The sequence below is a fragment of the Cydia pomonella genome, chromosome 11 (genome assembly GCF_033807575.1).
Source record: "Cydia pomonella isolate Wapato2018A chromosome 11, ilCydPomo1, whole genome shotgun sequence".
Taxonomy (NCBI): domain Eukaryota; kingdom Metazoa; phylum Arthropoda; class Insecta; order Lepidoptera; family Tortricidae; genus Cydia; species Cydia pomonella.
Window position 1 is genome coordinate 12824467 of NC_084713.1, and position 25912 is coordinate 12850378.

Consider the following 25912-nt stretch of genomic DNA (forward strand, 5'->3'; position numbering starts at 1 on the left):
GTGAGTTACAAAATTGCATGGCCTTCTATTTATAACCATTATAAAAAGAAATGAGATATTTACCATGTTTGTGTAATGCCTAGAGATAGAAAATTATTTATTTATTTTATTTATTGTCAATTTCATTCAACGGATCACATCATATCCAATTTATGTGTTTATGTATTGCATTGTTTTCTACCTAGTTGGTTATTAAATTCTGTTACTGCAATAATCTTTATCTACATAAAATATACCAACGAAAGTTTAATAAAGTATATATTAAAATGAAGAACACAAAATCAGGAATTACATATGACAATATCATTCAAAATCGCCTCCTCTGGCTTTGACACAGGCCCTCAAACGACGAGGCCAGTCATCAATAGCGGCACGCACGATTGTCATGTCTAATTCCGTCACTGTCTTAACTATGGCCCGCTTGAGGGAGTTAAGATTTGTGTGGGGTTTAGCACAGGCTTTCTCCTCAATAACCTGCTATATGGCATAATCCAGGGGGTTAAGGTCCGGGCTGGAGGACGGCCAGTCTTCGTGGGCAATAAAGTCAATTTTGTTCCTTCGAAACCAGGCTTGAGTTGTTCTTGCCTTATGTGCAGGAGCTGAGTCCTGTTCAAAGATCCATGGCTGGTTTTGAAATAGGGTGTGGCTTAAGGGCTTCACTATTGGTTCGAGAACGGTTTTCAGTTTCCGGTTTTCACACCTTTTTCACAGAAATGAATCTATGTTAGCCCTGAGTGTGACACACCCAAAATCATGTTTGGCGGGTGCCCAAATTTGTGCAACGCAATAGGGTTGCTTCCATCTACAATCTTAGGGCATAATTGTATCCCAATAAATTCTTTTGGATTATAAGAACATGTTAAACTACTTTTAGGGGACCTGTAATGACCATATTTTTGTAAATATTGAATTTAAAATATCTTTTGGCACACGTCACGTGACCAAACTCGAAACGTCATTGAAGATTCTGATGACGTCACAACTCTCGGATTGACACTGTTGACAGTTAGGCGATTAACAACAAATGACAAATATCAGTTGACAGTTCGTATCTTCTACGTGTGTATGTAGTTATGTGTCAAACCATAAACTGTGACGTCACACAATTTTCAAAGAGCGTTTTGGGCGCGAAAGCATCTGTCAAAATATATTTTGTTAATTTAACATATTTAAAGCCGTTTTTAGTATAAAAGCTGAATTTTAAGGCAACTTTTAGTTAATATAGAAAGTACACAAGCGTTTCAAAAAATTTGAATACGATTCTCTTTTAGGCCCCAATTCATTATAGATACGACGAGATAAGCGTTATGTGTGGTATATAATTATAGCTCACAAATCCACTACAATATGTCATTTTTTATTTTTTCGGTAGCATTTGTTTTAACGGAAATAAAGAGGTTGCAAATCGAGTAACAGAACTTCAGAACAGATATCATTTGATATTTACCAGTCGCTTTTCGGTGAAGGAAAACATCGTGAGGAAACTGGACTAATCCCAACAAGGCTTAGTTTTACCCTCTGGGTTGGAAGGTCAGATGGCAGTGGCTTTCGTAAAAACTAGTGCCTACGCCAAATCTTGGGATTAGTTGTCAAAGCGGACCCCAGGCTCCATTGAGCCGTGGCAATATTCTGGGACAACGCTAGGAAGAAAGAAAGAAATCGAGTAACATAACTTAGTAACCAACTAGGTATAATAGTTATGATGTAAATGTCCATATCATGTTGGAGTCATATATTAGCCAACTAATTATTCAAGATCAATACACTTAGCTCCCTTAGGTTCGCCTAAGTACAATCTCGGGCAAAATTGAGTTTTATAAAAGTGAACTAGTTTCTAGGTCATACTTTCTATGAATTGGTCATTTTTGTAGACCCCAATTACAGTTACACTTTTCCTGGTTTTTCGCGGACCAGAATATCGATGATTTTTGTAACTTGATTAAGACGTTGCTATCATTTTCAATCCAAAAACACATAAAATCACAATTCAGAACATGCGGCAGCGTTGTTTTCTATCAAGTACCTCAAGCACCAGGGCGGCTACCGGGAAAATCGAAATTCGTCAATTTCGGGCATTTTTCTCTGTCACTCTAATTACGTCTTAGTGAGAGTAAAAGACAAAGATCCCCGCAATTTGCGAATTTCGTTTCGGTATTCGCGGTAGGCCCCCAGGTCCTGTCAAGTTTCAGCAGTGTTACCAGGTGAGCGGAAGAGAATTATCGTACTTGAGTGTCAATATTATTGTACCGTTGAAAAAAATATCGTACGCCAATCAAAAAGGCAGCCCCTAAAAATGTCTAGCAAAATAAGCTTAAATTTCCAATTAATAATAAAAAAAAAGACAATTTTCGTCTAAATTGCACAAAAAATCTGTTTATGTTTGTGTATTTTTGGGATAGACTCAAACGGTATACAGGCAATTGAGACATTTTAAATTTTAAACTTACCGCCGCCTGAGCCGAACACCCAAAAGATACTAATTTTAGCCTATTTCTGAGAGAAAGTGTCATATTTTGCTTCAAATTACTAGACTTTTAAGGTGGCATCATACAAGGGCTGAAATTATAGTACTTTAGTGTACGATAATGCTCTTTGGAACATTACGTCATACCGGGGCCCAAATTATCGTACATGTACGACAATTATCGTACGCCTGGTCACACTGAGTGTCAGTGTCGACAGAGTCAGCTAAAAACGCGTCAAACATCGCAACGTCGCGCCGATGGCCGTCCGAGGCATAGAGTGGCAACGCCGCAATGTATTTGTACACGACATTTGTCACACACACATGAGTAAAATTTATCAAAATATAACGTTGATTATTGCATGATTTCTGTATGAAACAAAGTTTTTCTATTAATTTAGCGCAAATGAATATTCGAAAGTAGACAGATGCGCAATTATTTATGTAATAATATTGTGTAATTAATTAATAAATAGCGATTGTTTTTTGTATGAAAATCGAACCACCTTAATCTGCATTTTGCGACAGAAAGTGACAAATTAACATATCATTAAAAACGAAAATACGAAGGAGATGAAAATACAATACAATATAAATGTAAAGGTTGCAGTCTAACCTAGCATGCACATTACCGTCTCTCGGAGTCCTGGGAGCTGAAATGCTTCAGCACTTTTCTTTTAAAATCTATAAAGCTGTCACTAAGTATATCTGCCTCCAAGGAGTTCGGGAGATGGTTGTAAGTTTGATAAAACCTAGATAGCGGCGAGTTGCGCCCCAAGTTAGATTTTCTTAGCCTATCTTTGAACAGCTTGTACACACCAGGGCGCGGCAATCTCGAAGGAACGGCAAAGTTAACCTTAGCAAGCAGTTCTGGGCAATCTATAGTATGAAAAAAGAGAGAAAAAGTGACGAGATGTATTCGACAAAGATATGTTCTTACCAAAGACCCGATGTATCTAGTACAGAGCAAAGACCTAGCGGCTTCGTAGACGGTGAAAAGGGGTCGGCAACGCGCCGCGTGCTTTCCGGCTGCTGTAAGCGCATGGGTTCGCCACCCGGCCACATGGGAAACCAACCGAGATACGTACATTGCTACTTTCTGAAACGGAAAAAGGCTTTTGTGATTATCTTGATTATCTTGTTACTTAGTATATCCAATTAACACTTATTACAAACGTCAAACTGGTCATTATAATAGGTGAAATAGTATGCGCATGAGACTTCCTTCTGAGTCATTCTTGGTCATTTGTGGACGAGAGGAAGTACATTGTACATGATTCTGTCATAGATTATATGTAATTAGATTTGTTTCGATATTTTCTAACGATACTTTTCTTAACAAACAGTACTCCTGGCCTATTTATACTTAAGCTTGAAGAAAGTCATGAAGAGCCTTGGCTATCCCTAAATCCCTTGGGATTAAAACCCATTTTAATACTTAGTTTCGCCGACATTTATTGATTACCTACCTTATGAGCAATGGTTTCTCCCTGATTGTCGATATAGTATTGCGCAGTATAGATGTGGCTCAGTGATATGTTCAGCTTTCTCCTAAACGGCAACAGCTGAAGCTCCAGCTCTGTCAGTTTATACACCACGTCCGCTCGGAGCTGTTCTAGTGGTTTTACATTCGTGATGTGCAACCGTTTTGTTCTTGTTGCTGAAATAAAGGAAGTCAATATATTTCACGGGGAATGGATCAGGGTTAATGTTTTAGTAAGAATTATAAATTGAATAAAATAAAAGATTTTAAAAAATCAGTGCAATTAAAAAAAAAACAATTTTGTTAAGTAGGTAATGAGCAAGATTTCACGAACCTCACACATGCTCACACGGACACACACACATTAACATAAACGTGCAGATGGGATGACAGGTGACACTCATGAAAATAATCGTGTTGCATCTTATCAATCGTAAATGCATGAGAGCAAGCGAATCACGAGTCTACTTACTTGGGACGTTACCCGTCCCTGACAAACTTGTTAACATTATACAATATGCAGTTACCCAAAGTTTCTAATCTACCAGCTGTCGTCAAGTCCGATATTTGTGCTCCAATGTTCTCCAACTGATCCACTAAAGAGGGCAAATCTTTGCCAACAACCGGCCCGTTGTATTCCATCCTAAAATTCAAACAAATCTAATTTGAAAACTCATTAGTCAAAAGAAAATTGTGTATCTCACAGCCTCTTGGGTAATCAATTCAAAGTTTTCCTAAGGTATTTATATCGTAATACTTGAATTGAAAGTTAAAGATTTTCTTGCTGTTATTAAGCAAATACTCTTTTAACGAGATTTCATCTCTAAAAATTTGTAAATTGGGTACAAATAACTACGTTTGTGAGAAGAGGATTTTAACTTTGTTGAAATAGCTTCTGAGAAAAAATTCTGAGACTTTGGTAAGGATTTAATAATTATGTCTCGAAAAGGTTTCTGTTTACTTCTTCTTGCGTACCGTTTTTACGTCTGAAGTTTACAAAATCTGTCTTTTACTTTTCGTAGTCGGAAAGATAAATTTATGTACATAAATGTATTCTTATACCTACTCGTTGTCGGGCATATCAACTTTTAGACCAACACTTATATGTTACGACATTTAAACTTCAATCTATAATTACGCTTACAATTCTTATAAATAATATATTACTTTTACATCATTTTACGTTATATGTTAAACACGATTTGCTCTCTGATAGGCCTAAAACGTCACGTCAGAGATGTGAAAAGTGTCGGTCTAAAAGTTGATTCGCCCAGTCATCGCATCGCTTTTGCCGTTCAATTAGGACAAAAGCTTAAGCACGCACTGCACCGCGGCTTTCACTTAGCGTTAACAAAATGTTTAAATTAAAAAAAAAAAAAAAAAAAAATTATTTATTTCAAGCCAAATAGGCTCATATTTGTACAATATTCAAACATAAAACATAAAACACACTTAAGAATGGGTAGGTAAATCGCTAACACAATCCATAATTTATGCGCTTTACGTAATAGCCCATAGAACAAACTTGTGTGGTGTTATTGTCTAAGCTTGTACGAGTATTAGAATTGGGACATACAATATAAACCATACCTGTATTTCGATAAATTTACATCAGACACCTGCAAAATCCTATTCAGCAGTTTGTTAAAATTGACAGAAATTGTTTTCAAGAACCTGACATCAATGGATGACGTCAGACCTTCTAAGTCCATCTGCAGTTGGTCCCATTCAAAATATGACGTCTCTTTATTGACGTCCAAAACTTTGTCCAATTGAAACACTATATACGCCGGCCGGTCCTTTTCGCAATCCCTATAAATATCAAACAAACAGGAAAAAATATTATGTTACGATTATAAAGAACTTTGCGAAAATAAGTCTAATAATAAAACAAAGAAAAGTTGGTAATTTATCTACAAACAGAACTTTTAGGCCAATTCGAACGTACACTGGTATCAAAATGATATTTGAATCATGATTAAAGAACTTCATAATGGTACTCTCAATTAACAATTTAAGTCAAAGTATCGTTATTTATGGAATGGGGAGTTAAATATCAGGATGGAAAATGTCCATCAAATCTATTTAAATTAAAATTTTAATTGCTTATCGTATAAAAAAAAACGTACTTGGAATGTTAATGCTCAGTGTCACTTCATAGAACAACAATGGTCCACTTTCAGAGCATGAGAAATGAAATAGTTGTTAACCAAGGGACGAAAGGCACCCATTTTTGTCGAGGTCGTTTGGCGTAACGTATCATTTTCTGCATACTTTTTAGAATAACAACGACCCACTTTCAGAGCATGAGAAATGAAAAGATCATTTATTTTCAGGTTGACACAGGTTGACATACATGTATATGGGTACCTACGACTAGACTATTAAAGATCTGGGACGTTTTACGTCTAGGGCTAAACAATATTAAATTAACTAGATAGGTACAACAACACTATGGTCACGCCGTTTGGGTAGGTATTCATTTTATGATTGACGTTCGCTCGGGATTATAACGTTTAATCCGTTAGGTACTCATTTTATCAAGGAGATTAATTGACATATACAGGCGGCGGCGTTGATGTTGTATAGGATACCTTTTATTCCTTTAGTGGATGAAAATGAGGTTGAAAGTTCGCATGGGAATGCCATTAATGAGTACAAAGGAGTACAACAACACTACGTACCTAAGGACATCTTTCACGGACACATCAATAGTAACATTCTCGAGATCCGAGAATAACGCATCGAAAATTCCTTTTTTATCAGTAAGCAAAGGCGAGGGTCGGTCCAGGAGTGCTGATAAAGTTTGGTATTGCGGCGTGTCCCAAAGAGCGCGACACACAAAAACCTGGAAATTAGTCATAATATAATTATATGCAGTTTCATGAAAATCATCAATAAGTAATCTAAACTTCGTTAATGGATATAGTACTCGTACCTACAATATAATAAAATTAGTTTTTCTTTCATTTAATATGCCTACTGTGACTATTATGACTAAGATGTATATTTTACGATGGAAAGATGTGATTTCAACTGGTACTAAAATCCAACGAGTAACGATAAATTCATAAATTATAAAGTTTATAATAGCTCTGTATATAAAAGTCTAATGTTCATTTATTCCTTGTATAAATACATAAATAAAATTAAGACATATCTATTATCTTTGGCGCTAGGGGCGGGCTGCGACTTTTTTCTTATTTATCTTTGGCGCTGTTTACGGTATACATACTCTACATCAAGATTACCAAAACTACACCTTTAGGATTTTCCTCGAAACAATCGTGCTGTCTGTTCCATACCGCCATTTGCGTAAACATGATTTAAAACGTATTTTTCATGAAATCAACAATAAACTTTGAAGTACCCATGTTATAATTCATAAATTGTAAAAATTTAAGAAATTAATTGAAACATTTATTATTATTAGGTACACCTAAACCCCTCAAATAAAGGAAACCCTGAAAACACAAGCTCGCTCTTACGCAACGCGGGTCTTACCTCAGCATGTCCCGCAATAACAAAAATGGCGGATATCACGCCCCATAAAACAAGGGACACGGCGCACATCCAGACAGCCGATCTGAAACATTCATCACAACTCTAAAAAGGCAAGTTTTCGCGCAACTAAATAGTAGGTAATAAAAGTGATTTGTTCGCAGGACGATTTACATAATATATTTATACATTTTATAACGTATTTGCTTGATAATTATCCTGTATCTGCAGTGGCAGCATGGTTCCATTTTTATCGCTTGTCACTATGCCTGTCACTTTCGCACTTACATACTTGTTAGAACGTGACAGGCATGGCGACAAATGATAAAGAGCCGACCATCTTAGCCCTACAGATCTTCATATTAATTGAATTAAGTGGTGGTCAAACTGATAGAAAGGGTGATAATTATTGTCACTAAGAACTTACATTTGTAAAGTTCGTTTAGCAAGCTCTTTACTGTTGCCGCAACCGCACATCAGAGCGAGTAGTACGAGCATCATCACGAAGCCTACGGTCACCACGCATGCTAAAATGCAAAGAGAAATTATTGCTATTTTTTATTTTTAGGCGTCTGTATTTTTAAAGTTTAGGCAAAAGATACACCTCATACGCCTGCCTGTGTACTTTAGTAATACTATAATACACTTGGATGTTTTATTTAAAATGACCGATCCTTCATTGTAACAATTTTATTTGACATGTTTCCTTTAATTTGAAATGTCTCAAACTGTTTTAGTAGGTAATACGCCACGGCAAAACATTAACGTGTTTAGTTTTCTTTCGGGCATTTAGTACCTACATACTCAATTATTATGAGGAAAATGTTAAATTACGTGTCAAGTTTTCCAATATAGCAAGCTCATGCTCACCCAACAAAATAGTCCATCTCCAGAACTCGTACTTTTGCATCCTGACAAGCGCGGAATCAAACTGCCTCACGACGCTGTGGAGCCCCGCCGTTAGATGGCGCACCATGTCACTTAGTATCCGTACGGCGCTTTGTAATATCTGTCTCTTTGCTTCAATGTCGCGAAGAATTGCTGGAACAAATTTTGATTATGTCATTTTCAGGGATCCGCATTCGAAGGGTGATAATCGAACCTTATTGCTTTGCTTACGTTGTCCGTGGTATTTGATTTTTTTTTCAGTGATTTATAACAACAAATAATGATTTTATGGTGATTTATGGTGACTGTAATATATTTAAATACCAACCGTTGCAGCTGCAATATGAATACATACCCGCTTCTATTGCCGCTCCAATTACAAGTAGGTAATATAATGTAAATAAAATCCCTATACTTATATTAAAAATGCTAAAGTAACTGTCTGTCTGTTACCTTTTCACGCTTAAACTGCTGAACTGATTTATATGAAATTTGTTATGGAGATAGTTCGAGGCCCGAGAAAGAGCATAGGATAGTTTTATCAATCATCATCATCATCATCATTATCAACCCTCGTAGACAAAGTCGCGGGCAAAAGTTCGTAGGTAGAATATAAAATTAAGGGTCCCATATATAAATAGTGCATTGTGCAACGAGAAGGGGTAAGTGAAATTTTGGAAGCGAGGGTGGTAATTCCCGGCAGCCGCATTTGTACCTCCGGACGTTCATCACACTTACGAAGAAAAAACTAAATTTTAAGCGGAATTATTCTTAAATACGGTTACATAATCAAACATTCGTCCGCCATATTTATTGTCCTTTATTGACAGGTTAGGCATCGAAGGCATTCACGACTAAAAAATATTTTAAACGGCTATTAAAATAATCAATGTAAATATTTTTAAACATAAACAAACATATTAAATTATTAACGGCAGTGTTTTAAAAGTAAAACTCATTTACGCTACTTGGTCTGTATGAATTAGTGACAATAAAAAAAAGTTATAACTCCCTAGGGATTTATAGCTTTTTTTTCACAATCCATAACTCCCGCGGGAACAATATAAGCTTTTGTCCTTCAGTACACATAAATGAAATAAAACATTTTTCGAGCAAGTGTGATGAAAACGTTTTTTTTTATCTATATTACGTATAAACATACAAATATTAAACTAGGTATCACAATAACAGTGGGCAAGCGTGATTCGGAGTTAAGGGGAGAAAAACGATGTTAAAGGGGAAGAATAGCTTTGCGCTCCTAGTGAAATAACGGTACTTTTTCTGAAATTCCATTTTGGGAGAAAACGTTTTCCACTAACTGAATCTTAACAAATGACTTTGAATAACAAATCATAATAAAGGATTCGCTTTAAAAAAAATCTTTTGCAAATTTAGAAAAAAAAGGAAAACCTTTAAACCTAGTCTTTCATTGTGTCACATACAAAAAAAAAACATGGAGAATGGAAAATATTTAGAAGTGGGAAAAAGTTTTTTCTTTTTGTTCGTTTATACAAAAATGTGCTATACTTCTCTATTAAGAATTGTGTGTGGTGGGGTGCAAATCCGACTCTTACTTGGCCGGGTTTTTATACAGCTGGTGTGTAATTTGCGTCTTACGTGTTGATACAGATACTACTCTCATGTTTTCGTCAAACTTACCTTCCCTGATTTGCGTCGTCTGCGTGGATATAGCATGCGGTAGCGTTCTGAACTCCTGCCGAGCGTTTGATATGGCACGAGTCAGATTCTCCACTCCTAAAGTGCGCAGCTCGAGAAGCTGCTGTTCACGGAGTACCTGAAATACAGAGAAACAGAGGAATATGTATGGACTAAGTTCTCAGTAGGTACAAACATTGCTTCCAAATACGGTCCAGTAGGGCTAAGATGGTCGGCTCTTTATCATTTGTCACCATGCCTGTCACGTTCTAACAAGTATGTAAACGCGAAAGTGACGGGCATATTAACAAATGATAAAAATGGAACCATGCTGCTACATTGAAAGTTCTCCATTGTTAAAATAAAAGTACACCACTTTTCCCATATCCTAAACCTCTTGCGACAAAATTTACAATCCCTAACAGGCATAACAATTTGAATCTTCTTGCATATACATTGACCATTAAATTAAATTTTACTAATTTAATCGAAAGACACAAACCAAGTCGAATTTTAGTTGTATCTCCAACGAATTCGTGTTAATAGTATCACAGAGTGGAGCGTCTTTAGAAGTGCAGTGCTTCTTCAGGTTATCCAGCTGTTTGGTTAAGTCCCTTATTCGATCTGATGCGGTGGAAGCCAGCGCTCCAGCCCTGATACTGACGTCGCGGAGGGAAGCAATTTTTGTAGCGATATCTTCGCTCTCTGAAAAATTTGGTATTCATATGTCAATAATTTTTGGTATACAGTACGCAATTCTATAAATTTATGAATAAATCTTTCAAATTGCTTAAGTTTATTTCCATGCATAACATGTTTGTTATTATTGGGACTTGAGACCGTTATTTCCGTCAGCGGAATAACAAATAACCAGTGAAAGGATAAATAAAATAATAACGTGGTTATTGATAAAATAATCAAACCGACTAACGTAAAGCATATCGTGTCTTCACTTCGAATCTATAAATCAACCGCTGAATCCGAAAATAAACAATTCAGACATAGATTTCTTTCAACCCCGTTCAAAAGCACACTTTAAAGATCAAAGCGAACCCAACCTGAGATGATGTCAGCCAACGAATCGAACACTAAGTCGATACCGCTCTCAGACGCGATGGCTTGTTGAACCGGCTCCCCGAGGAGAGGGCCCACGTCTGAAATTAATGAATCCAGTTACGAATAAACTTGTTGATGTTTACGCTTCCATTCCCGATTTTTATTGGTTAACGCTATCCAACCGATTTCGAATTGGTTTGTAAATCATTACCAGAAAATTTAAAAGTGAGGAATTAGGTTTAGATTACTAAAATTGAATCAATGTTAGCTCTAAATCAAAGTGTCGAAGCATAAGTTACATTATTCATATGTAGCCCGAGATTATTGGTTGTCAATATTTCGACTCTGTTAAATTAAACTTACTTCTCAAATCCTGTCTATAAGCATGGACTACGGTATCCATAGGCGGCACCAGAGTGTGGTGTAGCTCGCGCGCCGACGCCGCCAGCCAAGTCGCTATGTCCGCGCACGCGCAGCTCACTATGTTTCGGCTGTCAGCGGCAGCGTCAGCAGCCTGCTCGTTGCTCAGCGTCATGCCTGATATGAATACGCTGGAATTATAAGAGATGATCACTAACACAGATTTCGACAGAGAGTATAAATCAATACCTACTTTAGCAAAGGACTCCGCTTGACAATTGTTGTACTAAACTATAATACATGTACGTATTTTAGGTACCTATTGAAAGATGGACTTATTTATAAGGGAACCATTTACTTAGAAAGTAATTGTTGATAAAATTTAGAATAAGTTTTTGGAAAAAGAATCATTTCTGGTACAAGCTTATATTGCTGACTGTACTTTTCTTACCACAGGTAACTAATACTCTCGATGAGTATTAGTTCTAAAAACCTCAAAGACAACTAGGTTGCGTTGTTTCATTACAAAGTTCCTATAGCCACCTCCTGTCTCCATATCAGATCAGCTTGATGGTGCCATGATATTGCATTGTCACCCGACTTATAGATGTATGCAAAGTTTCAGCTCAATCAGAGATCCGGAGCTGGGTAAAATTTAGCTTCATAGATTTAACCCACACTAAGATACATACATACTAACAGGGCAAGTTAAATAAAAGCTTGTAAAAAAGAGGTATTTTTTCAAACATTATAAACTACAGCCTCCTTTTTTATATAGTTATTCAGATTTGTTTTCACAACGATACTGAATATAACAGACACTGAACAAACTTCACAGAACGTAGGTGTTCTATTCTGGTCTTCATCAGCAGTTCCACTTCATCAAATGTCACTGTTATAAATGTAAATGCTTAATTTAAGGATCAAAATACAAAAATCACTATATGTATGCTTATAAGATTTGAGGTGTTCCTTCATGGATCCCATAATCTGAATTAGATTATGACAAAAATGGGACCAATCTGTAAGTATTTACTTTGAAACAAAAAAAGTTCTAACAAACATTATACAAGTCATACACCGAATTGGGAACTTCCTCCTTTTTACCCAACTGCATCTGAAGGAGGGTAATATAATGCACCCTCACATAGAGGTACAAATTTCACTAGTCATTTATTCAGCAGATTGTGTTATTGGTGCTGGCTCGTAGTCGATTAATTTAAATGTTGATAACGTGCTCATATTTATTTTACATCCAGTCAATATTTTTCCTCTCTTTAAGAGTCCTTATTCCTACAGACGAGCGTATTTTGTAAAATGCTTCCTTTTTCATTCAAGATTACGACGTAACTATTAGTATTTATTCAAAAACTGGTAACGTACTTAAATAATCGTTTCCTAAACTAGCGGCTCCAACAGTTCAAATTTTCATTTTCTCTTTTAAACCTCTTTTTAAATGAGTTTTTTTGGGAGCCTTTTCCAAATTTTGCAGTGAGATGTGGCGTTTCGGTTCTCAATTTTGCTGTAAACAAGAATCATTTGGTACATGAATGACTACAATTTGATTCAACATATCTCGTACGAGGGGCTGGAATGATTAACAATCGAAGATTCATTTGAAAAATCTGATTAAATACCTTCCGAGTTTTCTTCATTTTTTTTGGCGAAAACAGGGTTTTATTATATTTTTTTTCCGCAAATTGTACGCATATTTTGCTTTAAAAATAATATTATAGCAAACTGTAACTTTATGTTAACCTATAAAAAAAAATCATAACTATGGGACCTACATTGCCGTAAATTTATATTTTTTTAAAACACGTATAAATCACGCAGCAGCGACGCCCCGCTCTCAGTCCGCGCGGAGCGCGCTTAGAGGACGGACCTGTGCTCGATTGTCAGGCATTCGTTGCGATCGTAATCAGCTACGGAGTTCCGAGAAGTGCTATATACTGCGATTAGAAAATCTTAATAAAAGTTCTTTTTTTACACTATGCTTAACAGACTCTCGCTTATTGATGGATTTTCAGTGGTCCTTTTTTTAATACTACGTCGGTGGCAAACAAGCTTACGGCCCGCCTGACGGTAAGCAGTATCCGTAGCCTATGTACGCCTGCAACTCCAGAGGAGTTACATGCGCGTTGCCGACTCTAACCCCCTCCCGCCCCTCGTTGAGCTCTGGCAACCTTACTCACCGGCAGGAACACAACACTATGAGTAGGGTCTAGTGTTATTTGGCTGCGATTTTCTGAAAAACGCATTTTTACTTGAAATTACGTTAGGGTTTGCATTTGCATTATTATTTTTGACCCGGATGAAGTCCAAGTTCTCATGATGGAGTCAGGAGTTGGTCACCAGAACTCCTAATCTACTCATTATAATCCCATCGTGTTTGGGCTCAAAAGATTTGCCCTGACGAACACCATCGATCTAGATGAGGTCCAGGGTCTCATGATGGAGTCAGGAGTTGGTCACCAGAACTCCTAATCTACTCATTATAATTCCATCGTGTTTGGGCTCAATAGATTTGCCCTCACGAGCACCATCAATCTAGATGATGTTCAGGTTCTCATGATGGAGTCAGGAGTTGGTCACTAGAACTCCTAATCTACTCATTATAATTCCATCGTGTTTGGGCTCAAAAGATTTGCCCTGACGAGTACCATCGATCTAGATGAAGTCCAGGGTCTCATGATGGAGTCAGGAGTTGGTCACCAGAACTCCTAATCTACTCATTATAATTCCATCGTGTTTGGGCTCAATAGATTTGCCATGACGAGCACCATCGACCTAGATGAGGTCCAGGGTCTCATGATGGAGTCAGGAGTTGGTCACCAGAACTCCTAATCTACTCATCATAACTCCATCGTGTTTGGGCTCAATAGAGTTGCCCTGACGAGCACCATCAATCTAGATCAGGTCCAGGGTCTCATGATGGACTCAGGAGTTGGTCACCAGAACTCCTAGTCTATTCATCATAACTCCATCGTGTTTGGGCTCAAAAGATTTGCCCTGACGAGTACCATCGATCTAGATTAAGTCGAGGGTCTCATGATGGACTCAAGAGTTGGTCACCAGAACTCCTAATCTATTCATCATAATGGTAATTTGATGGTGCTTGTCGGGGTAAATCTATTGAGCCCAAACACGATGGAGTTATGATAAATAGATTACGAGTTCTGGTGAACAACTCCTGACTCCATCATGAGACCCTGGACTTCATCTAGATCGATGGTACTCGTCAGGGCAAATCTTTTGAGCCCAAACACGATGGAATTATAATGAGTAGATTAGGAGTTCTAGTGACCAACTCCTGACTCCATCATGAGACCCTGAACATCATCTAGATTGATGGTGCTCGTGAGGGCAAATCTATTGAGCCCAAACACGATGGAATTATAATGAGTAGATTAGGAGTTCTGGTGACCAACTCCTGACTCCATCATGAGACCCTGGACCTCATCTAGATCGATGGTGTTCGTCAGGGCAAATCTTTTGAGCCCAAACACGATGGGATTATAATGAGTAGATTAGGAGTTCTAGTGACCTACTCCTGACTCCATCATGAGACCCTGGACTTCATCTAGATTGATGGTGCTCATCAGGGTAAATCTATTGAGCCCAAACTCGATTGAGTTATGATGAGTAGATTAGGAGTTCTGGGGAGTTCTGGTGACCAACTCCTGACTCCGTCATGAGACCCTGGACCTCATCTAGATCGATGGTGTTCGTCAGGGCAAATCTTTTGAGCCCAAGCACGATGGAATTATAATGAGTAGATTAGGAGTTCTGGTGACCAACTCCTGACTCCATCATAAGAACCTGGATGGACTTCATTCGGGTCATAAATAATAATACAAACCCTAACGTGATTTCAAATAACACTGAAACTCTATAGCACTAATGTGCGCAAACGATTGGCATCTTGACTAGGCAGAATGGGTGCGTAGCCACCATGCCAATCGATACGACAACGAAACACTATCTGTCTCTCTCTCGTACTAATATGCACAAACGATTGGCATCTTGGCTGGGCAGCATGGGTGCGTAGCCAACATGCCAAACGTTTACGATACGACAAGGAAACACTATCTGTCTCTCTATCGCACTAATATGCGCAATCGATTGGCTTCTTGGCTAGGTATCATGGGTGCGTAGCCAACATGCCAATCGTTTACGATACGACAACGAAACACTACTGTCTCTCTATCGCACTAATATACGCAAACGATTGGTATTTTGGCTAGGCACCAAGCAAGTGTGTGGCCAACATGCCAATCGTTTACGATACGACAACGAAACACTATCTGTCTCTCTATCGCACTAATATACTTTATTTATACCTGCAGTCATTTACTAACTTCTTCATTTTCCATTGGTGTGAAAGAGACAGAATAAAGAGCAAGGGTTATAGTACACTCTGTAGTCTGTACACTTAGTAGTAGTGTACATAAAAAAAACTACTGTGCATATAAAATAAAATAAAGAGTGCCCATATGATATCATATAACACTAAAATTGCTGCTTGAAATTATATTGAAAACTATCAAGATTATTCTAGTCTGCATTGAAACGCGCGTCGCGTTGCCGGCGCTCGCGTACCGAGCGCCAACGCCATCTATCGAGCGTTATTTCGTGAAATCGGAGAACGCTCCAAGGATTAAGGGCTCTTAATCCGGTAGTATTCGCCAGCTCTATTCAAACACGTGACCTTTGCTACAGGGTAAATAATACCTGATTTTTTGTGGACTTCCTTTAAAAAACAACAAAAACTCGAAAATTTCATTTATGATTGCCTTTATGATTTCAACAGACATAAATGTTTTTATTGTTCATTTATTTCTTGATGCGAGTATATTATGATTCCCGAAAAAAGGAGATACGCGGCGTACGCACAACATTGCAAATGGAACTTTGGGCGTTCTAATAATATCATAGTACATATCAAAAAAATTAAATCCAGGAAACTTTCAAAAAGTTTTAAATATAAGAAAATCTATATTCTAACACGTTGAACAATTTTTATTTTTATTTTATTTTATTTTTATTCGGAAAACCAACAGCTTAATAAACTAAAACTAGGTTAACATAAATATGTATCAGGGAAGCCAATTACAGGTTTCCACAGATAGGATACAAAGGTAGTCATATTACAGGTTAGCACGTGTTGTAGATAACAAAATTAAAGACTTTACAAACGCCAAAACATGCTATGAGAAAAGAAAGAAGTAATTTGTTTCTTATTTAAATCAATAAATTAAAATTAAACCTATGCTAATCTTCTGCAGGCAGGGGAGCAAAGAAACTAGATGCCATGAGGTTTTTAATTGTAGCAGGTTTCATTAGATGTAAATCCAGTTGATCGTTGCTATGACACAGTTCATTCATTGACCTCGGAGCTCGGACAAAGTATGAATTTTGACGATAGTTGGTTTTGGTCGATGGAAGTGACAAAGGTCGGTAGTGTCTAGAAGAAGCTCTGGGGATACGAAAACTAATATTCATAACCAGTTCCAATGTATTGTTTTGAAAATTTTAATAAATTCCCGTTCAAATAAAGACCCGGCTTCTAATCCTGGTAAGCAAGTATACAAGCATTTATATATCTATCTATATATATCGTTATTTAATATTCACACTTTGAGCTGTGGGGTGGAAAGATTCTGTCTCTGCAATGTGCGAGTGTGGTGAAGAAGTCCAGACTATGGAGCATATCATTCAGCGATGCCTTCTGCTCTCATACTCGATACTCGGGACTACCAGAAGACCTGCTGCTCCTAACACACGACGCAATTGCGTGACTAAACGCACTGAATATTGACATTTAATTTAATTTTTAATTGTAATGAATTTTTTTTTTTGTGATATTTATGTAACTGCCTATTTTTTGTTTAAGCCGTACGATTAAATAAATAAACTTTGAGCTTAGGTCGTTTTGTGCACGAGTGTGCAATATTCGTTTATTTATTTGTCCTGTTCATGCAACAAAACAGGTTTTTTTAAAGGGCTTCCCGCGGTTTTCATCGATAGAACTATAAGGCAAACGGCTATCGGTTTTTTATAATGCCCCCCCTAGAGCTAAAATTTTACATGCAATGTATGCCCCTCTACGGCATCTGGCCTACTGGGTTATAGCCAGCAAACCGGTATTTTGGCCTAAAATTGTTCAAGTTCGATGCAAAATATCTCGAACACAATGATCTTTGAAGTAAATATGGGGCACTAAATTGCTTAAAGCCGTTGCTATTAATATGATAAGGTCCAAAAATATTAGAAAACTAAGGGATTCCGATCGAAAGTCATTGGCGCTAGGGAGCCCCTTAAGCCATCACGCCCACATTACTTTATACTAATTTGGATACCGCTATTGAAGTAACTTACTCATATCAAGCCTATTTCATGTCCTCGTTGCTTGTAACTTGGACCATCCATTAATTTTCCTCTCGAAAAAAGATTTATAAGACTACATTTATCGGGTGCTTGTTTACAGCTGAATTTTGCCACAAAATGAGGAATGAAACAGTAACATATCTTAGAATATACATATTAATATATATTTTTTATAATAAAAATGTCACTTTTGGCAAATCATACCAAGTATTTATCATGCTGCTTTTTGGAACTGACTACAGGCAAAGACACCACGGCATGACAATATTGTCATGTTATAACTGCCATGACATAAAACATGAACTGTAAGTAATTAATTATAAGCAAAAAGAATTCGATATAGAGCCATCGCTCGAAAAAAATACGCCATACTTTGGGCTATGGTCGAGTAGATGGCGCCACTTTTTGATATTTAGCTTTAACACATATCAGTGAAAGAATAATATTCAAAGTCAAATGGCGTTTTAAAAGTTTTAATCATGTGTCGGAAGATGGCAGTCAATTTACTGTAACTACAAAGTTTACTTTGACAATCCACCTATATTTCGAATTCTCTTTGTTATAAGCATATACTAAATAATGAAATAATGAGAACCTAAATACAATTAATATAGTTTTTAATGATGTTGACCTTATTCAAAAAGAGCTTTCATTAATTAGAAATTTCAATACCAGTGGTTTTTTAATACCATATTGGTGGTAAAAATAGCATACGGCCCGCCTGATAGTAAGAAGTCACTGTAGCCTTTGAACGCCTGCAATTCCAGTGGTGTTTCATGCGCGTTGCCGACCCTTTAAAAACCTGTACACTACTTTTTTGAAGAACGCCATACTGTAGACTTTCGGGAAAACTTCGGCAGGGAGCTCATTCCACAGCCGGAGCATACATGGGAGGATGCTCCGGCTATCTCTATCTATCTATATCCATCTATCCTTCTTAAACCGCACAGTGCGCGACCATTTGGTTCTAGGGTATGAGGACCCTGCCGACGGCGAGCGGTGCGGCGATAGAAAGTGGCCGTTGGCATCATGTCAAACAATTCTTCAGAGCACAGCACATACAGGCGGTAGAACACAAACAAGGAGGCATGGTCTCTCCTTAGACTTAGAGGTTTAATGCCGCTTGTGAGTGTGCCCACAAAGTCAAATGGAGAAATAAAGTCTTTTGGGTACGAGGGCCGAAAAACGTTTGTGTTTTATGATGTACTACTCGTCTCTAATTTTACTTTGCAAACAGTTTTTTATACAATATTGAGGCTGAGATGGACTTTAATATTCCGGTATAACTTTTTCACTCCAGATTGGTGTTTGATGGGTCTTGCGAATATTTAAATTATGAAAGCGCAAAACAAAAAATTTAATACTTAGCATGATTTATTGAAATGGTCGTTTTAACTTTATAATTAGAAAGGTGTGCCTGATAGATTTTTTATACATTTGAATAACACAAAGGAATATTTTTTATTAGTTACACTGTATATAGACTTCCTCATCGTTTTTGATGACGGTGACCCTAAATAAACATTATGGACGTTGTCTAGCATGAGCCTCAGTCACTCATGACAATAGAGTTGGCCAGCTGCGTTGAACGTATGTATACACTGTAGTGTACACGTAAGAGGGCTCAGGTCTCTCTTTTTGTAACTGGCGTTTTATGTCTAGGCTAGTGAGGCGGTTATCTTCATATGTTTTGTCACCGTTATGGATGGTAGAACGCCAAGAAGACCTCCTTCCAGCAAGCTCCTCCCAACGCTCAGGGTCGATGGCGCAAGCGCTCGGATGCCGTTTGAGCACGTCCTTGTAGCGCAGGTGCTGACCACCGTGCTTCCGCTTACTCACCGCCAACTCAGAGTAGAGAACAGCTTTAGGCAAGCGGTGGTCATCCATTCGAAAGGACGTGCCCGCACTACGTGAGCTGCCGCTGCATTAGAAAGGCCTCCATGCCATATATTCCGAAACGACGCAGGACCTCAGAGTTGGGAACATGGTCCTGCCACTTGATCCTGAGTATATACCGCAGACACCTCAGGTGGTAAGTGTCCAGTTTCTTTATGTCTCTTTTGTAGAGGCACCATGTCTTTTACACTAAAGGTTGTTTGACAAACTAACGTTTTTTATCCAAGTAAAGCAATTTTGCAGTAAAATAGCGGATAATAATGGATTCTTCCTGATAACGATTCAAGTATCACGCTCTAGCCTATTTTTATGACAGACAGAGTATTCAGATAATTAATAATTAGATCTGTATCAGTTATGTATTAGATCTGTCAGTGTCAAAAGTGACATTTCTGCAATCAAAAACGTCACTTTTGACAGATCTAGATCTAGTTATAAATATCTGAATACGCCTGAGAGCCTTTTCAAATTAGGTACCGTTAATTAACTTCTACTTACAAAACAGCAAGCTAGACTAAAATGATGACTTTGTTAATGAGAAAATCAAATTCTGGTGTCATCTCAAAGTGCTCCTTAACTTTAACGGAGGTGCATTCAGATTTTATGTATGTCATATTGATTTGATATTAATACAAGTCCACCCTTCGTACCAAAGTGTAAAGTTCGAGCGAGATGCGCTAAGAGTAATGTCAAATTAATATCACATTTTAAAAATATCTGAATACCCTTACAGGAGAAAATTGGTAACTGTGTCGGCACTTCATTTAAGTTTTCCCAGCTTTACATTTCAGCCGTTTAATAGTAAAAACTCGTATTTATTATATACCAGCCTTATAAAAAAAGATTTTATTGTAAGCTCCATAAAGGTGCTTTTAATATAAACTTTGTAGTTTGTTGCGACGTTGAGTAATTGGGCGTTTAAGTGAAGTATCGCAAACGAGACAAGTATTTCATTGAATTCTCGTGAATATGACACGTTGGGAATGCGAAATAGGCTGTAATGGGTAAATAAATGTCCTAATTTACAGAGTTTAAATATAATACGAGCTTAGTTTTAGATTAAAACTACGTGAATTCATTTTGCTATGTAATGTATTGTCAAATTTCATGGACTTATTATGAATGAATTCATTTATAAAGTGGCCTTGTAATGCTGTTAGGTGTACTTAAGTAGACTAAAAGCAATATCTAATTGTTTGAATATTAGGTATTTTGATACGACGCTGTTGTAAATATTAAGTACCTATTTATTGCATCATAAAATTAAAATACTACACTACACTATTTACTACACTATTCGCCAACAAAATATCTCCAGTTTGGCGAAACTTTTGTATACCTAGCCATAAGTATTTTATTTTAAATTAATAAATAAAAAAATAAGCAGATTCTTCTAGCCAACCTTTTGGTACCAGAGAACGAAGAACTCAAAACCGTTACAAGTAGTGCAAAGTACTCGTGGAGCTGGTGTGACATTACCGCCGTCTTCCCCTTAAATGCCACCTACACTAGAATCTTTTGAGCGTCGTTGCGCCAACGCTGCATCGAGCAGCAGCCATAGAGTTGACTAACGCCGGCGCTCGGGAGACGCTAGTGTGGGGGCTAAATTACTGAAAAATAAACATAATGGAATGTTCAAATATATACTTACCAACAAAATAGTGTCAAAAATAGAGTAAGCACCACCAAAACTCGGCCATTGTAATCTGAATCTTCATCATCAGGAAATAGAGCACCAGTTTCTGTTTCGTCATCGCAGCCAGATTTTGAGAACAGTGATAGTATTGCCAGTATCAACATGTACGCCGGTATAATGAACGCTATGCATGAGAATATCACTATGACTGCTAGGAATGTAGATTCCACTTTGATCGACTGAAATGCAAAAATAGGTAAGTTCAGTAAAATAATAGTTATTTTCACGTCAGCAGCTGGAACAAGGGTAATTTGCTGCTTAAAAACAGTGAGCAAAATCGCATTTTGCTCACTGAGTGAGACAAAATAACATTCAAGTGACCTTTATACTCGAATGTCAATTCAACGTGCGGGGCCTAATACAAGTTCGAAGTATTTGGATTCTATTGTCTTTGTCACTTTCACGTCATTAGCAAAAAGAAAGAGACAAAAAAAGTGCATACGTAATTCAACGATATATTGACGGTTTATAATAGACCTCCGAAATAAGTCAGACCGCATCGTTCCAAAACACCCTACGAGACTTCATTCGTAATAATTAATTAATGAAATAAAAGTTTAAAATATTATAAAATACCATATTTTACGTATTTTATTATACAATCAAAACAATGTACCTACTTATACAAATTTACGCAATTGTTACGCAGTAAATAATTCTACTTAACGACTTTTAACGATCTCTACTATAGTTGACAAATAGTAGTATCCGCAATTCGCCTATGGATATTTCCGCATACTATGGATATTTCCATGCTTTACTAATCCAAGGTGTCGACTTATGGGCCACCGCGGCCGATCGAGACAGGGCCTTTAGAATGCAGAAACGAGCTGTTCGAATTATAATGAGAAAGGCGTACGACATTCCCGCTAAGGATCTGTTTAAGGAGTCGAAGATCATCACCCTGCCTAGCGTATATATATTAAACGCCTGCAAATATGTGAGAGCAAACCTGAACACATACACCACTCACTCCAGTAGCCGTCGAAGTAATTTTTTAATCGTGCCGCGTTGCAGACTCGCAAAGACTCGAGGGTCGCTTGGTGTCATGGGTGCAAAATTATATAACTCACTACCAGTCGAGTTAAAACTAGTACGAAGCGATATCACGTTTGCAAATCATCTAAAAACGTTATTAACAAATCTTGCTTGCTATACTATTGACGAATTTGTCGAGACGTGTAGCGACCCGAAATTATAAATTTTAAACTAAGCCTGTTTTTTTTTTGTACCTAATACTTAGAAAATAATACTTGCAGACATTAAAAATAACATGTATGTACCTGTTACACGCCTACTTAACATATGTGCCTAATTTTCTGTAAAGAAATTGTTTTATGTACCAACCTAATTTTGACATGTAAAATACTATGTTTTATGAATAAAAATCTGAAATCTGAAATCTGAATTCGGACCGTATCTTACAAAGTTTTTTTTAACAAAAAAAAGTTGACGATTGAACTGTCAATTGATGTTCGTTAATTCATTATTTTCGTATCATTTTATTGAAATTTCTTTCGTTTTGTTTTAAAGCGGTAATTAAAGTTAATTGTTAAAATACCTTCAGAAATCATGAGTGAAATAGTGATAAAGACGGATTACATTTTTTCAGGTTGTATTTTTTGATGGCTGACTGACGTGAAAAATTTTGTGTACTACACGAGATCAAAGTTATTTACATCTCGTGCGCTTTTGAGTCCCTTACTACGCTCAAGATTCTAAATTAGATTCACTCGCTACGCTCGTGAATCTATTATAGAATCTTTCGCTTGCACGGGACTCAAAACAAGCACTCGAAGAAATATCAAACTTTGCTCTCTTGTTGTACAAATAACTATTGTTCTACAAGGGGGCAAAGTTGTTGTATATAACCGCTCGTGCTAATTTGGCAGTGGAGTTTGGTATATGTACTTAGGTGTTGGGATTGTTGCAAATAAAAAGTTCAGACGCGGTAACAATAATAAGTCTATATTAACACAACTCAATACTAAACTAACACTAATTACAATAATAAGTAGGGAGCGATATATAATCGAGCTCGACCGTTAAAGATAGGTACCAAGAGAACGCGAGGGAGCGATACGATATTAAGCTCAACCTGTGATAATAGGTACGAGACAACTTGTCGAGTTGACGTCTGACTACGAACTATCGTGACTCCCGCGATCCCGATGATTATAACCTTGCATCAGGTACGCAATAGGAATAGCGGTACAGAACCTATAACGGTTTCGCACATGGCGAATCCTAACGTTTCCCACGAATTACCCCGCTGGCTACAAATTAGTTTATGACTTAAAGTTAACAATATTCGGAAACTGACAAAGAAATAAAACAAAGAGAGATTAACACAAAGGCAAGTGCCGACAAAGGGAAGGAAACAGATAACTTATATTACAATGTTTTTACAAGCTCATCCCTATAACGGTCATAATAAACAGTTACGTATGCTATTAACTAAAATGCACATTGCGCATAACGGGAAAAGCTAAATTAATGTATTATTTATTTAATATCATCTAAAGCTTGGGCGAATGTAGGACGCAGTCCCTACACTAATATTGATATCCGAGCTAGCGAAAGACTGTAAAATTGAACCACGAGCGTAGGGAGTGATTCGAGAAGTGGAATCTAGAGCGTTGCGAGGGTACGCACGAGGGTTAAACAAACTTTACCTCCGAGTGAAACACACAATTTTTCACCACGCCAACGCAAGGAAAATACTAAATCAAATGACCGAACGTAATGATGAACGTAATAAAAAAATATCTTTCAACCTCCTCATTTAAAAATAATTTCTACCAGCTAAGGAAACAACGCAAAATTTGCATCTGAAGATTACTTTGCTCCACATGTGGATAAAATACAACTTTCTCTTTTGTTTTTGAACAATCAAGAGGGCCTTTACCAGTTGGTGTGATGAAAAATATAAAGTGACCTTTAAATTTAAAACAAACGTCAATGTTCACTTTGATAAAAACATTTAAACATAAAGGTAAATGTAACATAGAGTATACCTACTCAGATTCGTCTACGTTCGTAGCTCCGACAATAAATAAAATATGATTAAAATAATTGTTGAATCAGGGATTACTGAGATTATTGGATTTGGGATTGAGATTACTTCATAATTGTGTAATGTGCTTTTGGCTAGCAGAGATTATTCGAATATTTACAACATTTAATGAAATATTAAAAGTCTAATCCATTACTACTAGTATTGCTTTCTAGCATTCTAACTACCACTCAATTATTTCATCTACAACTATTCCATTATATTTACAGTTAACACGCGATATTCTGATAATGTATTTAACCAATATATCATTTCTAGAGATACTGACTTAATTACTTCAATATTCTTCCACAAAAAGTAACTTCAAATGAATAAGGTATCAAAACAGTGACACTCAAAATGATTATTTTATTTAGTAAATAAAATAGTTTTATAACATGGGTAACTACGGATAACCAGTGGGCTGGCAGCTACTTCGGCCAGAGACTAAGTCTGGCCATCCAAAGAGGTAACGCTGCCAGTCTTCTGGGCATCATAACATTATGACAGCGGCCTGAGGAGAATTTTTTATTTTAAGTATTAGAATACTTGTAGTTTAGTTTTATTGCTTAGTTGGTTTAAAACTCATTTAATTTTAAAGTGTACTGTTTATTATTGTTTTATGTCCCATTAAAATATATATATTATTTCAGTATTAAATTACGTGGGTTTATGTTGTAATGTGAGTTTAGTAAATGTTTTTGTTTATTATAGTAATCTATATCATTATTTAATTTTTACAAAAAACATAAGAATAAAATGTACCACCGTTTTAAATTACTTCAGGAAAATATACCTACTTTAAAATTACGGCATGACCAATACATCTTGCGTTAAGAAAAATGTGCTCTTTCTAAAATAAGTCAGGGGAATCTCGGCATAATCATGCTTTTACTGCGCCCGGAGGGTGAATTTCATTCAGAATAAATATACATGAAATTACTTTTTCTTCAAATTAAATCATTTTCGTGTAAGCACTCGGTTATTAAGCAGGAAATTACTTTTTTATGTACAGTGAGCTGCAGTACAACTTCAAAGGGCACGTAAAATCTATTTAAAAGTAATAAAATTATGATTTCAATATGAATGATTTGCAAGTGTCATATTATAACTCTTTTACACACAGCCCTTTTAGAGTCTGGCAGATATACTTGATACAACTCTAGGAAAGAAGATCTGACGGATACGGTTAAGCGTTCGTCATCTGACTGCACCTAATGATTCCAAAAAGCTGGTTTTATTTTGTGTATGTACTCGTTTATAATAAAAAGTAAGTACGATAAATTATATTTTAAACTCACCCTAATTTTAAAATAGGAAAATACCACACTGACATTACAATATGTCGCCTGAATGTGTAAAATTCAACGTACATTAAGGACAGAGCCATTAACACCAAAGGTTTGGGCACTATCGTGTTGCCGGAAGCCATCCTTTTAAAGCGTCAGAGGGAGCGGGGTATTCGTA

General features: G+C 36.9%; 1 protein-coding gene and 1 long non-coding RNA gene across 2 annotated transcripts in view; one reads left to right on the forward strand and one right to left on the reverse strand.

Moving 5' to 3' along the window:
* LOC133522882 (uncharacterized) overlaps positions 1 to 25912 on the forward strand; it is a 212076-nt gene that overhangs the window by 30394 nt on the left and 155770 nt on the right. The gene's annotated exons all lie outside the window — the stretch shown is intronic.
* Positions 1 to 25912, reverse strand: part of LOC133522861 (prominin-1-A) — a 37530-nt gene that overhangs the window by 6678 nt on the left and 4940 nt on the right. The window contains exons 3-15 of the mRNA XM_061858323.1: positions 21346 to 21569; positions 11412 to 11599; positions 11051 to 11146; positions 10495 to 10697; positions 9996 to 10131; positions 8319 to 8489; positions 7876 to 7975; positions 7452 to 7533; positions 6632 to 6795; positions 5538 to 5759; positions 4475 to 4590; positions 3934 to 4124; positions 3405 to 3563 (exon numbers count right to left, since the gene is read on the reverse strand). Coding sequence (XP_061714307.1) covers positions 3405 to 3563; positions 3934 to 4124; positions 4475 to 4590; positions 5538 to 5759; positions 6632 to 6795; positions 7452 to 7533; positions 7876 to 7975; positions 8319 to 8489; positions 9996 to 10131; positions 10495 to 10697; positions 11051 to 11146; positions 11412 to 11599; positions 21346 to 21569 — 2052 coding nt within the window. The remainder of the gene's footprint in view (positions 1 to 3404; positions 3564 to 3933; positions 4125 to 4474; positions 4591 to 5537; positions 5760 to 6631; positions 6796 to 7451; positions 7534 to 7875; positions 7976 to 8318; positions 8490 to 9995; positions 10132 to 10494; positions 10698 to 11050; positions 11147 to 11411; positions 11600 to 21345; positions 21570 to 25912) is intronic.